This window comes from Phodopus roborovskii, unplaced genomic scaffold (genome assembly GCF_943737965.1).
Source record: "Phodopus roborovskii unplaced genomic scaffold, PHOROB, whole genome shotgun sequence".
Taxonomy (NCBI): domain Eukaryota; kingdom Metazoa; phylum Chordata; class Mammalia; order Rodentia; family Cricetidae; genus Phodopus; species Phodopus roborovskii.
Window position 1 is genome coordinate 21645766 of NW_026126563.1, and position 13153 is coordinate 21658918.

At 41.0% G+C, this 13153-nt stretch overlaps 1 protein-coding gene across 1 annotated transcript in view; it reads right to left on the reverse strand.

Annotated features, from left to right (window-relative positions):
• Positions 1–13153, reverse strand: part of Ccdc178 (coiled-coil domain containing 178) — a 284918-nt gene that overhangs the window by 196147 nt on the left and 75618 nt on the right. The window contains exons 14-16 of the mRNA XM_051202056.1: positions 6463–6525; positions 5252–5413; positions 3749–3862 (exon numbers count right to left, since the gene is read on the reverse strand). Of these exons, the coding sequence (XP_051058013.1) occupies positions 3749–3862; positions 5252–5413; positions 6463–6525 (339 nt within the window). The remainder of the gene's footprint in view (positions 1–3748; positions 3863–5251; positions 5414–6462; positions 6526–13153) is intronic.

Here is a 13153-nt window from a genome sequence, read left to right on the forward strand (position 1 = left end):
AGAAAAATAAAAAGCTTTAGCTGGGCGTTGGTGGCCTTTAATCCTAGCACTCGGGAGGAAGAGGCAGGAAGATGTCTATGCCAGCCTGGTCTACAGAGCTAGTTCCAGGGGAGGTTCCAAAGCTACAGCTGTCTTGAAAAACAAAAACCAAAACCCAAAAAACAGAAGAGGAAAAAAAGAAGTTTCAAGTAAATGTTCGTTTTAACACTTAGATTTTCAAATCTTTTCAACTCATAAACATTTACACAAGCTACGCTGCAGGCGACAGTGTAAAGGACAGAGTTATAAGCCGTAGCGACTATAAACGAATAGCGACCCCTTAGCATGGTAGGCTCTTCTCGTGACCAGACGAGCTTCCTGGAAGGCTAGAATCTCGTTTTTGCTCTTCCACCCATCTGCACACCAGCCTGTGATCATGCCACACATCCTAAAACACACACACTTGCTGTGCCAAGACACACGCGCATAGCTCTGGTTTTCAGAGGCACAGGACGACACAAAACAGCATTTCGTGAGCACAATTTCCTGTTGTGATTCTGGGCAATTCCTTCTAGGCTGAGGTGTCTTTTAGGTGTGTGGACCTCTGGCAAAAGAAAGTGGAGTATTAACCATGTTACTGGCTAAAGCTAACTAAAGTCAAGTCTTTGTATGACCAAAATAAGAAAAGTGGACAAGTAATGGGTTTAGTTATCTAAATGAAGATGCTCTCTAAAACCAACATTTTTTTAGTAGATGACTGAAAAATTTTAAGACTGCTCATTTAATTGCATCCTAATCTTTTAAAATAATAACCTGTATTACCAAATCATACATCATTATTATAATAATTTATGTTAATGATTCAAATCATATATCTGAATATACTTTCTAGTCAATAGCATATTTCTGATAAATGATGATTTTTGCAAATTAAAAAGATTCATATTATTAGATTTAGACCTGAAACCTTTTGTAATCCTTCCCCTATCTTCCTTTCCTTTCTCTGCCTCCCCTCCTTTTCCTCTTCCTCCTGTTTTAGGTCACTCACATTTACTATGTAACAAAATGTAATGGAATGGGTAATTTATAAACAGTGGACATTTATTCCTTTCATTACAATGAGCTGAGAGGTTCAGGAACAAAGGGCAAGCAGATTTGGCATCTGTGGAGGGCTCGCTCCTTTTCAAAGATGCTATATATTCTTGCTGTTTACTCACATGGGGAAAGGAGTGAGCTTGGTCCCCTTGGGTGGTTTTGTAAAGGCATTGATCCCAGCCATGAGGGTGGAGCCCTCGTGGCTTCCCCAGCTCACTGAGGGGGTAGCGAAGTTCTTCTTTCTAACAGGCCTTTCTATCCTACCCCCCCTTTTTTTTTTTTGCTAAGTTTTTAATTTAATTTTGAAACAAGCTTGTTTTACATGTCAATCTCAGTTCCCTCCCCCTCCCCTCCTACCCTGTTCCCCCCACCAACCCCCACCCCATCCTCTTTCAGATCCCCAGGGAGGGTTAGGCCTTCCATGGGGACTCTTCAAAGTCTGTCATATCATTTGGAGCAGGGCCTAGGCCCTCCCACGTGTGTCTAGGCTGACAGAGTATCCCTCTATGTGGGATGGGCTCCCAAAGTCCATTCGCATACTTGGGATAAATACTGACCCCCCTTACCAGATGCCCCATAGACTGCCCAGTTCTCCTAACTAACATCCACATTCATGGAGTCTGGGTTGGCCTTATGCTTGTTTCCAGCTATTAGAGTCCATGAGCTCCCCCTTGTTCAGGTCAGCAATTTTGTAACCTTAACTCTAGAGACAAATTCAGTGAGAAATATGTGACTTTTTTTCTAGCGTGTTAGAAAAAGAGAGGTGAAGTCTAGAAAAGCTATTGCACATTTGGTGGGGGAGATGTGGGACAATAAAGGGGCAGATGGACAGATGCTGCAGGAGGGAGACAGTCCATCTCCTGATGCCTTTCTTTCTATTATTTTATTTGAAAATGAGACCAAATTTAAAAATTAACATAAACATTAACTAAAAGATACTAACTGTGCATATTTTGGGGGCAAATGTAGCATTTTATATTAGCGTTTAAGATGGCACGGTTAAATCTAAGAAATGACCATTTTCACCACATTACCATCCATTTTTGTTGATGAGATACTAGAAACTGACTCTGAACTATTTTCAAATGTGTATCATTATTAGGTATAGTTATTCTTCTGTGAACTAGATCTCACAATCTTATTCTTTTTGTGTAACTGAAATGGTGCTCCCTACACAAACATTGTACACACAGAATACTGATAAATACAATAAAGTGATTTATGTCTTTTTAAATGAGAAGGACAAATGAGGCTGGGGTTAAAACTACAGGTGATTTAAAAACAACACTGTCAAATATATTGAATGCCTTTGGGAGGTGGTTTAATTAATTAATTTATTAACGTAGACTCTCATGAAAATCAAGCTAGACTCAAACTAGTGTGTTAAAGGATGCCCTTGGACACTGAGCTTTTTGCATCACCAATTGTGGTTTATGAGATGCTGGGACTGGACCTAGGAACTCATGCTTTCTAAGCAAACACTATTAACTGAGACACACCCCTTCCCCCTAGATAATCACAGGGAGTTGGTTAGACTTGTAACACTCAAGTCAGGTTCTGTTAAACCAGATGTGTGAGATTTAGAGAGGGTAGAGTGTAGCTAATTCTCCAAGCTCATGAAGGTAGACACCTGTCATCACATTGCCAGCTTCCAGGCTCCTCAGATTCTCTGAAGTCCACTTGTGGGTGACACTGGGCACTTGCCACTGAGTGCTTATCACTCAGGGCATTCTCCTTTCCATTTCAAGGCTTGATGGGATCTGCATCACCTCAGTCAGGTTTCCTGCTCACTGCTATGTTGGTTTTTTCTGTGAAGAATGGCATTCTTTTTCTTCATTTTAAGTTTAAATTAAAACACTTATTTTACATACAAATCCCTGTTCCCTTTCCCTCCTGTCCTCTCACTACTCCCCATTATCCCCCATCACACCCCCATCCACTCCCCAGAGAAGGTGAGGCCTCCCATGCAGGGTCGTCAAAGTCTGTCACATCATTTGGGGCAGGACCAAGCCCCACCCCTCTATCTGGGCTGAGAGAGTATCCCTCCATAAGGAATGGGCTCCCAAAGCTCATTCATGTACTAGGGATAAATACTGGTTCCACTGCCAGAGGCCCCATAGACTGCCCAGTCCTCTCAAGTGACACTCATGTTCAGGGTGTCTGGTTTCAGTCCTATTCAGGTTCCCTAGCTGTCAGTCTGGGGTAAATGAGTTCCCACTTGTTCAGGTCAGCTGATTCTGTGGGTTTCCTGAGCTTGGTCTTGACCCCTTTGCTCATCACTCCTCCCTCTCTACAACTGGATTCCAGAAGTTTGGCTCTATTCTTCCTTTTGCTTCATTGCATCCTGGAAGCTCCAAACAGACATCAATGGCTGAGTTTAGAAAGCAGCAGATTCTGGCACAAACCCAGCATGAGTTTCAGGTTGAGTTGGGATGTGTTCCTGCTAAAGTGTGTGCCTTACAGACTAGAGCAATGGGGAAGACAGGCTATATGGATGCAGTGTGTGTGTGTGTGTGTGTGTGTGTGTGTGTGTGTGTGTGTGTGTGTGTGTGTGATGTGTATTTAGAGCCCATTTAGTGAGAGCAATTCAAAACACAAGGGCATCCCCTTACAACTATATTTGCCTGATGAGTTTTCATTGATGTATTTATAAATTGAAAACTGAATTCTTCACCTCAGTTTTTGTGAGTTCCTTACGGCTTTTCTTGTTCCTTCTTCGTAATTTCTTCTTTGCTGCGTCTACTTTCTTTTTAACAAGATCCTTCTTCTCCCGTATCTCTTGAAGCATCTAGAAGACACTCAGATTTTAAGTCACATAACATCTCCAATTCACTTACCCTGCTTTACATAAACACTACTATGTAGTGATTATCTTAAAAATCACAATGTTTATCTTCACATGAAAGGCAAGGTTCATTGCCTATATGTTCTAAACTACGGCACCTCTAATCTCAATATTATGTCTTGGGTAGCCTAATCTAATAAATAAGTAAAAAGGATGAACAAAATAGAAATTATAATATTCCAACTAAAATTGAAAATGCACAGAAGTTTATTCTTCCACAGAATTCATGCTAAATGGTTAGTTCTTATAATTTATTAGCTATTAAAACAAAGTAAGAAATGAGTGATAAGCAACAAGAATATATAAATCCAGACCAATATAATATGAAGGGAAACAAAAGTCATTAATCCTTGGTAAGATTCATTATACTCAGACAATGACATTGAGATGCTTGTTATAATTAATAAATCCCAAATCATTAATGTAAAAAAGAGTCATTATTAAAACCAGTTAACCTTCTAGGTTGAGCATTTGTTATGTATTCGTCCTGTGTGTAGGGATCCCATTTAGAAGTCTCCACTGGATTAGCCTGGCTAGACTCAAGATTTCTGTAGATTATAATACAAGGAAACCCTTTCTGGCCTATTTCATAGGGAACTTTGAAAGTCCAAATAAATATTTTTAACAGTAGTACTTTGTAACTCACATTTTAAAAACAAAGACATTTTGGAAATTATAAATAACAAAGGTCCAAATTTACACCATCATTCTCAAAAGAATAATAGAAAAACAACCCACAGTATTCCCAATTCCCCCCAAATATATGTGTGTCCTCTTTGCAGGGAAAGACAAGAATATATCGCTCCTGCCACACCCTCTACTTCTCTGAAAGATAAATGATAGGATGTACACATATTTTTTCTATGCTTTCCCCCCTTTGGGAAGGGCCAATAATATCCGTTACTGACAGAAACTTGTAGTTTTGAAAATATTTTACTCACATTTGCCTTATTTTTCACCCTAGCTGTCTTAACTTTTACATGCACCAAAAACTTACCTGGAAAACATCAAGATGCCTCATATTTTATATTCAAATCAACATAGTTTTTAGTATCCCATTAAGAAGTAGTGGAGATTGAATTGAGTGATCAGTGCTGGGCAATCTCGCCAGATAAGCCACTAGTAAGATAGATTATAGAGCTGAAGGGCTCTTCAGTGGATCAATGGTGTGGTCATGAAAGAGTAACTTGGAGGGTTTGTACTTTTCCTTTAAGAAATCACACTTTTCTACATCATATCTTCACACACATTACTTAGTAACTTAAATATACCTGTAAGTAAATTATTAGTTATATGTCAGTGGTTATGCGGTGAATTATTGTCGATGCTTACAATGGAATGTTCTTGGTGGAGAACTCGGATTCTTACAGCGTCTGCTTCTATCTGGCGCAGTGGCATTTCTATTTCTGTCAGAGCCAAAATGTACAGTGCTTTCCTTCTCATATATTCCTGCATTTCTTGGAACTGAGTTTCTTCAATGGAATACAACCTTTTCTGCAGGCCAAGATTGCAAATCAGTCATTTGGTTGTTAATCACACATTTATTAATACCAATTCAGTGCTATGGTTTGAAAATCAGACACTACAACCCCTCATGGAAAAGCAAGGTTGAGACTACAGTATTTAAAAGAGCATGTAGTGATTGAACAAATTCTTGAGAGAAAAAAAAAAAAAAAAAAAACAACAGATAGTCAACAAAGATCAAACATTCTCAAGCCCTCATTGGCACGAGAGTGCATGCTGTCAACACACACTTGATGTATCTCATTCTTGCAATGTAAGACTAAACTGACCAATAAGTGGGAAGATTGGGCAAAAATTATTTGCCTAACTGTGGAAATATTGAGCAAATGTCTATAAAAAGCACTCCCAAAAGAGTAAGAATACCTATAAAAAAGCTCAGAAGATACCCTCAAACTTGTCTTCGCTTTATAGAGTTATATTAAGGATGCTGAGAAGTGCACATCACATGAACTTGGACTTCTTTTTGCCTTGTGATTTTAATTTTCCTATCACAACAATCCCAACTTCAAAATTCCTGCTTTTAAAGGGAAACATTCTGGGATAGATCAGAGTATCAAAGCTTAAGCAAGATTGAAAAACTGAATTATCATGGCTAGTTATCATGCTCCCATTTATTTGAAAGCCTTTATGTAGAAATACCATAGCCCATGCCCCCCACCACCCAGGGTTAAATAAAGGAATCCCAGTAAGAGACAGTAAAAGTAAAGAAAATGTAACATCATCAGAAAGCAAACTAAAGAATTAGACAGTTAGGAATTAGGGCCTACTGCCCTTTCACTAGACTGGCAGAAATTCCCATTAAGCCACAAAATGAGATATGTGCATGGGAGGTCAGTTTCTTTATGCATGATCAGACTTTCTAGTTGTACACAGAGGCCAACTGTCATCAGCTAAGGAGAGAAAAGTGCTGGCTTGCAAACCGAGCAGTGACAAAAGATGCCTCATTACAGGCAAATTTAAAATGCTAAGTAAAATGCAAATTAAGGGAAGAAGGAAAGAAGAAACCCACTTGGTTTTACCTGAATCTCAATCCCCACAGCCATTTCACCTCGAGTGAGCTTCTTCAGGAACTCCTCTCTGGCCTGTGTGTCACAAAAGTTGTCAAACAGGAGACTTTATTCACAGAATATTTAGGGATAAGTTTTAACAGCAGTTACTAATAAGAGATACAGTTCACTTGTGCCAGAATAAAGAGCGGAAACAGTCACTAGGATTTGCATATTACAATTATTTTTAAGGGACTTAGTATTATTTGAGGTTTTGGTTTCCTCTAGATTGTATTTTACAGTCCTGAACTTAAAAGAAAAAAAAAAAATCAAAAAGTAAAATCTAGAATGTCCTTGGCTTACTGCCCCTCCCCCAGAAAATGTGCTCCTTTTAGTATTACTCTGCAGAACACAAAGTGTGGAAAGTGGGATAGATGTAATCAAGTGTGAAGCTTGCACAGTGTCGTTAGAGTCTCAGTTTGACTAGAGAAATTTCTTCATTTTTTTCAAAACAAAACAAAACAAAACAAAACAAAACCAAAACCTAAGTCATTCAAAAGGGGAAGCAGCTCTCCTTTGCTCCCTGGATAATGGTCTTAATTACTGGGTATGGCTTTAAAATGACACAAACCAGCATTGGAAGTCACTCGCCAATCCCTTCTGCCTTGTGATTATCCTTGAGTCCTGCATCTGAGAGAGGTCTGAGAGAGGAGTTGGTCTACCTTCAGACTGCCCCCAGATTCAAAAGAGATACACAAGTTTGCAAAGAGAAATCACACAGATTCTTCAGATTTGTTTTTTTTTTTTTGTTTGTTTGTTTTGTTTGTTTCTTTGTTTGTTTTGGGGGGGCAGGCAACTAGCTCTGTAGACCAGGTTGGTCTGGAACTCACAGAGATCCACCTGCCTCTGCCTTCCTAGTGCTGGGATTAAAGGTGTGTGCCACCAACAACCAACCACACATATTCTTAAAGGTTTGAGATTTCCCTACTATGATGCTGACTCTATGGTTGTATCTCCAGATCTACAGAAACAATAAAGAGAAGCAAGCATACAAGTTCATCTTCCAACTGAAGCAACTACCAGAGTAGGTTTGTCTTTTCTTCTTCTTCTCCTTCTCCTCCTTCTCCTTCTCCTTCTCCTCCTTCTCCTTCTCCTCCTTCTCCTCCTTCTCCTCCTCCTTCTTTTTCTTCTTCTTCAAACAATTAGTAAAGTACCTTAAGAGTGCTTTTAAAGCACTGGCTGTAATGTGGATGGATTATTTTACTGTTTTTTTCCTTAAAATTCATTTGTTTTTCAACATTTGTTTTTAGGTTTTCAGTTCCTGAGAGAATAAACCAGTGTTTACTGTGAATTTAAGCATCTTCATTCAGATGAGTTAATATTTTTTAAAAAGCTTATGGTTGCAAAGGATAAAGATTAGGCAGTGTATGAGAAATGTTAAGGTAGACAAGGAGTTGATGCCAGCAGAGTAAACACAGTTGTCCTGAAGAGGGGGTGCCAGGGACATAGATCAGTGAGCAAAAATGGCTGCATGTAAGAATGAGGACCTGAGATCAGCTCCTGGGCACAGGTAAAACATTAGGCAATGTGGTGCATGCTTGCAATCCCAGTGATGGGGAGGTGGAGACAGGTAGATCCCTGCCACTTGGTGGCCAGCCACTCTAGCCTACATGGTGAACCCCAAGTCTGTGAGAGGTGCCATCTCCTAAGAAGAGCAACCTAGGCTTCTACATATACACATGCACACTCACACGAACCTGCAAAACCATGAATGTACATGTGAAAAGAAAAAATTAAAGAAGGAAAGACACACCACCATTTGAAATAATTGTTATCTTGTATGAAATGTGCACACCCTTGATGGGGGATGTCCTTCTGTATATATATTTCTCTTATTTGTTGTTGAATAAAACACTGTTTGGCCAATAGAGGCAGGAAGATAGGTGGGACTAGGAGGCAAGGAGAATTTTGGGAAAGATAGGCAGAGAAGAACCAAAAGGAGATGCCTTGTAGTGGCCAGGAAGTCAGGATGTGCTAGGCATTCTCTGGTAAGATAAAGCCATGTAGAAACACATAGATTAGTAGTTATGAGTTAATAATTAAGACAGAGCTAGCCAATAAGATGCCTTAGCCATCAACCAACAGTTTAATAATATAAGTCTTTGTGTGCTTTTGGGACAAAGGGGCCGTGGAACCTGCCAGGACAAGAAAACCCTCCAGCAACACACCCTATTTCCAGTGGAGGAATCCACAGTCAAGCAAGTTTCTTTTCAGAGTCTAAGAGGGATTTCCCCAAGCTTTCTTTCATGGTTCCAACCTCCGTTGTCTAGACTAGTCTTGCACTGGAAGAGCACCTAGGCCTGACAAGGCAGTGGAGCTATCACTTTCCCAGACTCAAGACTGTAAGGGTGCTTCCAACCACATTGCCTAATGGTTTTGTGGGCCATCATTCTCGTCACCAATCCCCCCAAACAACAACAACAAAACAAAACAAAACAAAAAAACAAAACAAAACAAAAAAACCCCTGGACCACAGGGCCCCTCACAACAACCTAGAGGCTGTATGCTTCCTACAGGGACTGCCACTGTCCTTTAAAATACCCTATCGGGCACAAAAGACAAATGAGACAAGAGGATCCTCTGGTAATCAGGCTATGGGTGTCACAAAAGAATGGGATGACTTCTCTTGACATCTTAGATTTCCAGGGTGTATTCCTGAAGACTGACTGTGGGTTGCAGGTCAGTGTAAGGGACACTGAGAAGTTGTTTACACCAAACCCTGGGAACACAGAGGAATGAGGCAGAACTGGGCAGGGAGAGAGACAGGCCCAACTGTGATACAGTTCCTACACTTTCTCAACCAACACTCTACAGAGCCAAGGAGCAAGCATGGGCCTTCAGTTTTGTCCCAGGTTTGACTAAGGTTCCATGATGGACCTTTGGAATATCAGCCCCAGGTCTAAGCTGTACAAGGAAGAAGGGTGTCTTCAAGCAAAGAGAGGAATCTAGGTAGTTTTATCCAATAAACAAGACAGAGAAATAGTGCATGAGGCTATTTTACTGGAGTTAGAGATGGCTAAAATAGGAACATGTCTACTGTATGTGCTCATCTAATGCTAATTTTATAAATAAATATACAAAATAGCTACTTGTACCTGGTTTTGTTTCCTTGTATTTTATATCAGAAAATTAAGACAAATACTTAAATTGTCCAAATACAAAGGTAGCAGCTTTCCTGTCCAAGTGCTTTTCCCATAGCTGGTGGGATCAAAATGCTAATTCATACAGTTTGATGCATCTCAGGGACCATGGTTAATGGTCTGGACTCCTAATGATTTCTAGATTCTTAGGACTGTTCAAAATGATAGGAAGGTATCATGTAGAGTGGCCAGTTCTCTCTTGGCCTTCTCTTTCAGAGGACAGCCTTGTAAGGCTCTCTAAGCAGCAATCCTGCGCTTCTGGAGCCTACGTTAGAGGGTGATGAGAGCTGGAACTGAAACTTTGGGTGAAGAGGTGTCAGTCTGCTAGTAACCCCACAGTGGGCCATGAAATGAAATACACATCAAGGTTAGGAGCTCTTCCCATGAATTATGCAGCTGCTGAGAACAGAACCAGGAAGAAATGATCACAAATGACTAAGAGGCTGAATTAACACAAGGTCAGCATGTGGGCTGTTCCCTCAAACTATGATTGCAACATTACTGGAAAGGCTCAAAGGCAGAAGCTGGGGGATGACAAAGAGCCACAGGAGTTGTGAAATGCTTTGCTGTTTTAACATTTATTGGGTACCAGTTTTGAGGATGAGCTGTATCGTACTACTTTACATGTATTTTATGCCTCAAGTCCTGGCTTAATTGTGTGGCTGGAAGTTCACTGAAACTTGTGTATACTGGAACTCTGTAGGGCAGTGATTCTCAACCTTCATAATGTTGTGACTCTTTAATACATTTCTTTATGTTGTGGTGACCCCCAACCATAAAATTGTCATTGCTACCTTATAACTGTAATTTTGATAATGTTATGAATTGTAATATCTGTTACACAGGCTATCTGATATGTGATTAATGTGGGTCATTGTGACCCACAGGTGGAGAACCACTGGTATAGATTAAGGGAAAGCTAGAGGCCCACTGCAGTGGCACATCAACAATGGAGGGTCTTGTGTGTGTGTGTGTGTGTGAACATTTATATGTATTCACACATTTATCTTATATGTGTGAGTATACACTTATTTTGGTAGCCCCTACTAAAGAAGGGTAGTCAGTCTCCTGTCTTAACAAAAATTTGAGGTGGTCAGTTATGAGGAAGAGAGGGCCAGTTCTGTTCATGATCACAGAGGCTCTCTTGCCATTATCAATGTAGCCCAGCCCCTTGCTTTTAAGCCAGAGGCAAGTAGGAATTTTACAGCAGTAACTTGGGTTTGACGGAAGCACACACTTTATACTCAGGAAGCAAAGGAAGGAAGATCAGGATTCCATAGCTTCCTTGGAGGGCACAACTTCAAATGACACAAAAATCTACTACATCACATTCTACCACTTAATATCTCTACTGTCCTATATATATGCCGTTGTGGAGAACAAGCTTTTATCACAAGGACCTTGTGGGGAGATTCCAAACCTAAAACATGGTGGCTGCTATTGTGAACTTTTGAAGATGAGAAAACTGAGGGCTGAGGCCATGTGATCCTTGTCTTCAAGAAAGTCTGGCGCCGAGGACTGCTGGACACCACACTTGAGTATGGGGAGCATCTGGCGCTAAGCTCCCGGGTGTCTTCACCAGATTCCATTCTGTGCCTACTACACTACTGTGCAATGCTCCAAAAGGATAATTTACAAAAACAAATGAGTTTCTGAGAAACAAACACATTACTTTTGCTGTCTATGTTAGGGAAGCAAGCTGTTTGGAGTATTTCAAACTAAAGAGCATACTTTTAGAATTTAATGCATCATGTGATACTAGCATTAAAACATCATAACTGCACTGGTTATCAGCATTGGTAGACTTTCATTGGTAACCAGCAACTTGAGCATGGGTGAAGGGTCCAGGCCAGCAAGATATTTTTCCCTTAGACTTGGGGAAGCAGGGATATAATGGGAATACAAAGAGACAAACTAGCCTTGGGGCTGCAGCAACATTTCATGTGTAAAGGAGGTTGGGGGAGCAGAGAGAGCCAAAGGAAGCCTGCCTTCTCCTGGAAGATGTCTGTAAGGCACCCACACTCAGTCCATACATTCTTCAAATTGTAAGGTCACTGGAAAGCGAATGAGAGCCCAGAAAACTGCTCCATCACAACTGTGCCCATAGAGTGTTCAACTCTGAATCTCTGACAGATGCTAAGACCTTTGAGCAAAAATCTGACACTAACTCAAAATATGCAGCTGATTACCTACTATGTACAAGCAGATGGGTCTGCACCACTATATCGGGTGAAGCTGAAACACAGGATCAAACCTAATACCACCAGTGATGAGCAAAATAGTGTATATCTTGTGATTTCTACTTGCATCTCTGACACAATGTTATGACCATGTCACATTCCTCTCCAGGGCGTCATACTTGAATTGAACTGGGGCTGGACAAAATAAATAAATTTACACCAAGGGAAATTCTCTCTCGAACTTGGCCTATGACCTTGCAATGTTCATGGGACGAAAGATCCTCGCTTTTATTTCTGTGCATGTGTGCCTGTGCCTGAGTATTCAGTACCCGGAGAGCACAGAAGAGGGAGGGGGCAGCAGGAGTTCTGGAACTCGAGTTACAGGTACCTGTGAGCCCCCAGAGTGGGTGCTGGGAACTGAACTCTTATCCTCTGGAAGATCAACAAACACCCTTAGGCATCTATCTCAGCACACCCACCCACCTCTTTTTAAAGTTGGAGACCAAGACTTGTGTTTTTGACAGCTTGAGGAAAGTTAAGCTTTATCAGCAGAGGGCAGTGGAGGGACATGCAAGGTCTTGGCAAGGGCTGCACACCCTTCTTCCTATGCGCTGTTAGCTGGCCTTTTTTTTTTTTTTTTTTTTTTTTTTTTTATCCTTTGTGCTGTAAGGATCCCGGGGCTTTTGAGGCTTTTTGCCCATAATCTACATTTAACTGCCTTCGGGTTAGGGCAGCAATTAGCGGATGTCGTCCCTTCCACAGACATACGGACACAACACGAGTGCTGTGAGATCTCCGTGGTGGGACAGGGTGAGACAGTCGCCCCTTCTGTGTCCATGCCACTTCAGGACTTTTGCTCACTGCTTCTGGCGGTGGCTGTGCCTACATTTTCAGTTACTGAGTTCTTCGGAGGCAGGGTCAGAGAAACTTCTGGTAAAGGGCGAGAGGGGAAATACTTTAAGCTGTGCGGGCTATAAGGTATCTGTTGCAGCTATTCAACTCTGGTTTTGGGGGAAAAGGAACAAAGAGACCCAAAAATCTCTTTGGATTTGAAAGAATATATAGCCTCTGGGATTTTCTGTCAAGGGTTCGCCGCCGACCTGCTTGCTGCCTGGTTTTAGCAGCCAGAAACCAGAAGGTGGCAGCAGAGAGCTATGATACTGCTAGAGACTACTATTCCAGATGAAAGACCTCTGAATAGGTATGAGAGGCTGATAGGTATGCTGTGTGTGGAAACCCAGGCAGCAAGGAGAATGTCAACCTCCATTTACCTAATAGTGATGGACAGGAACTAAGAAGAATGTTGGAGAACTCCTATAAGGTTTGAAACCAATTTGAGATTTA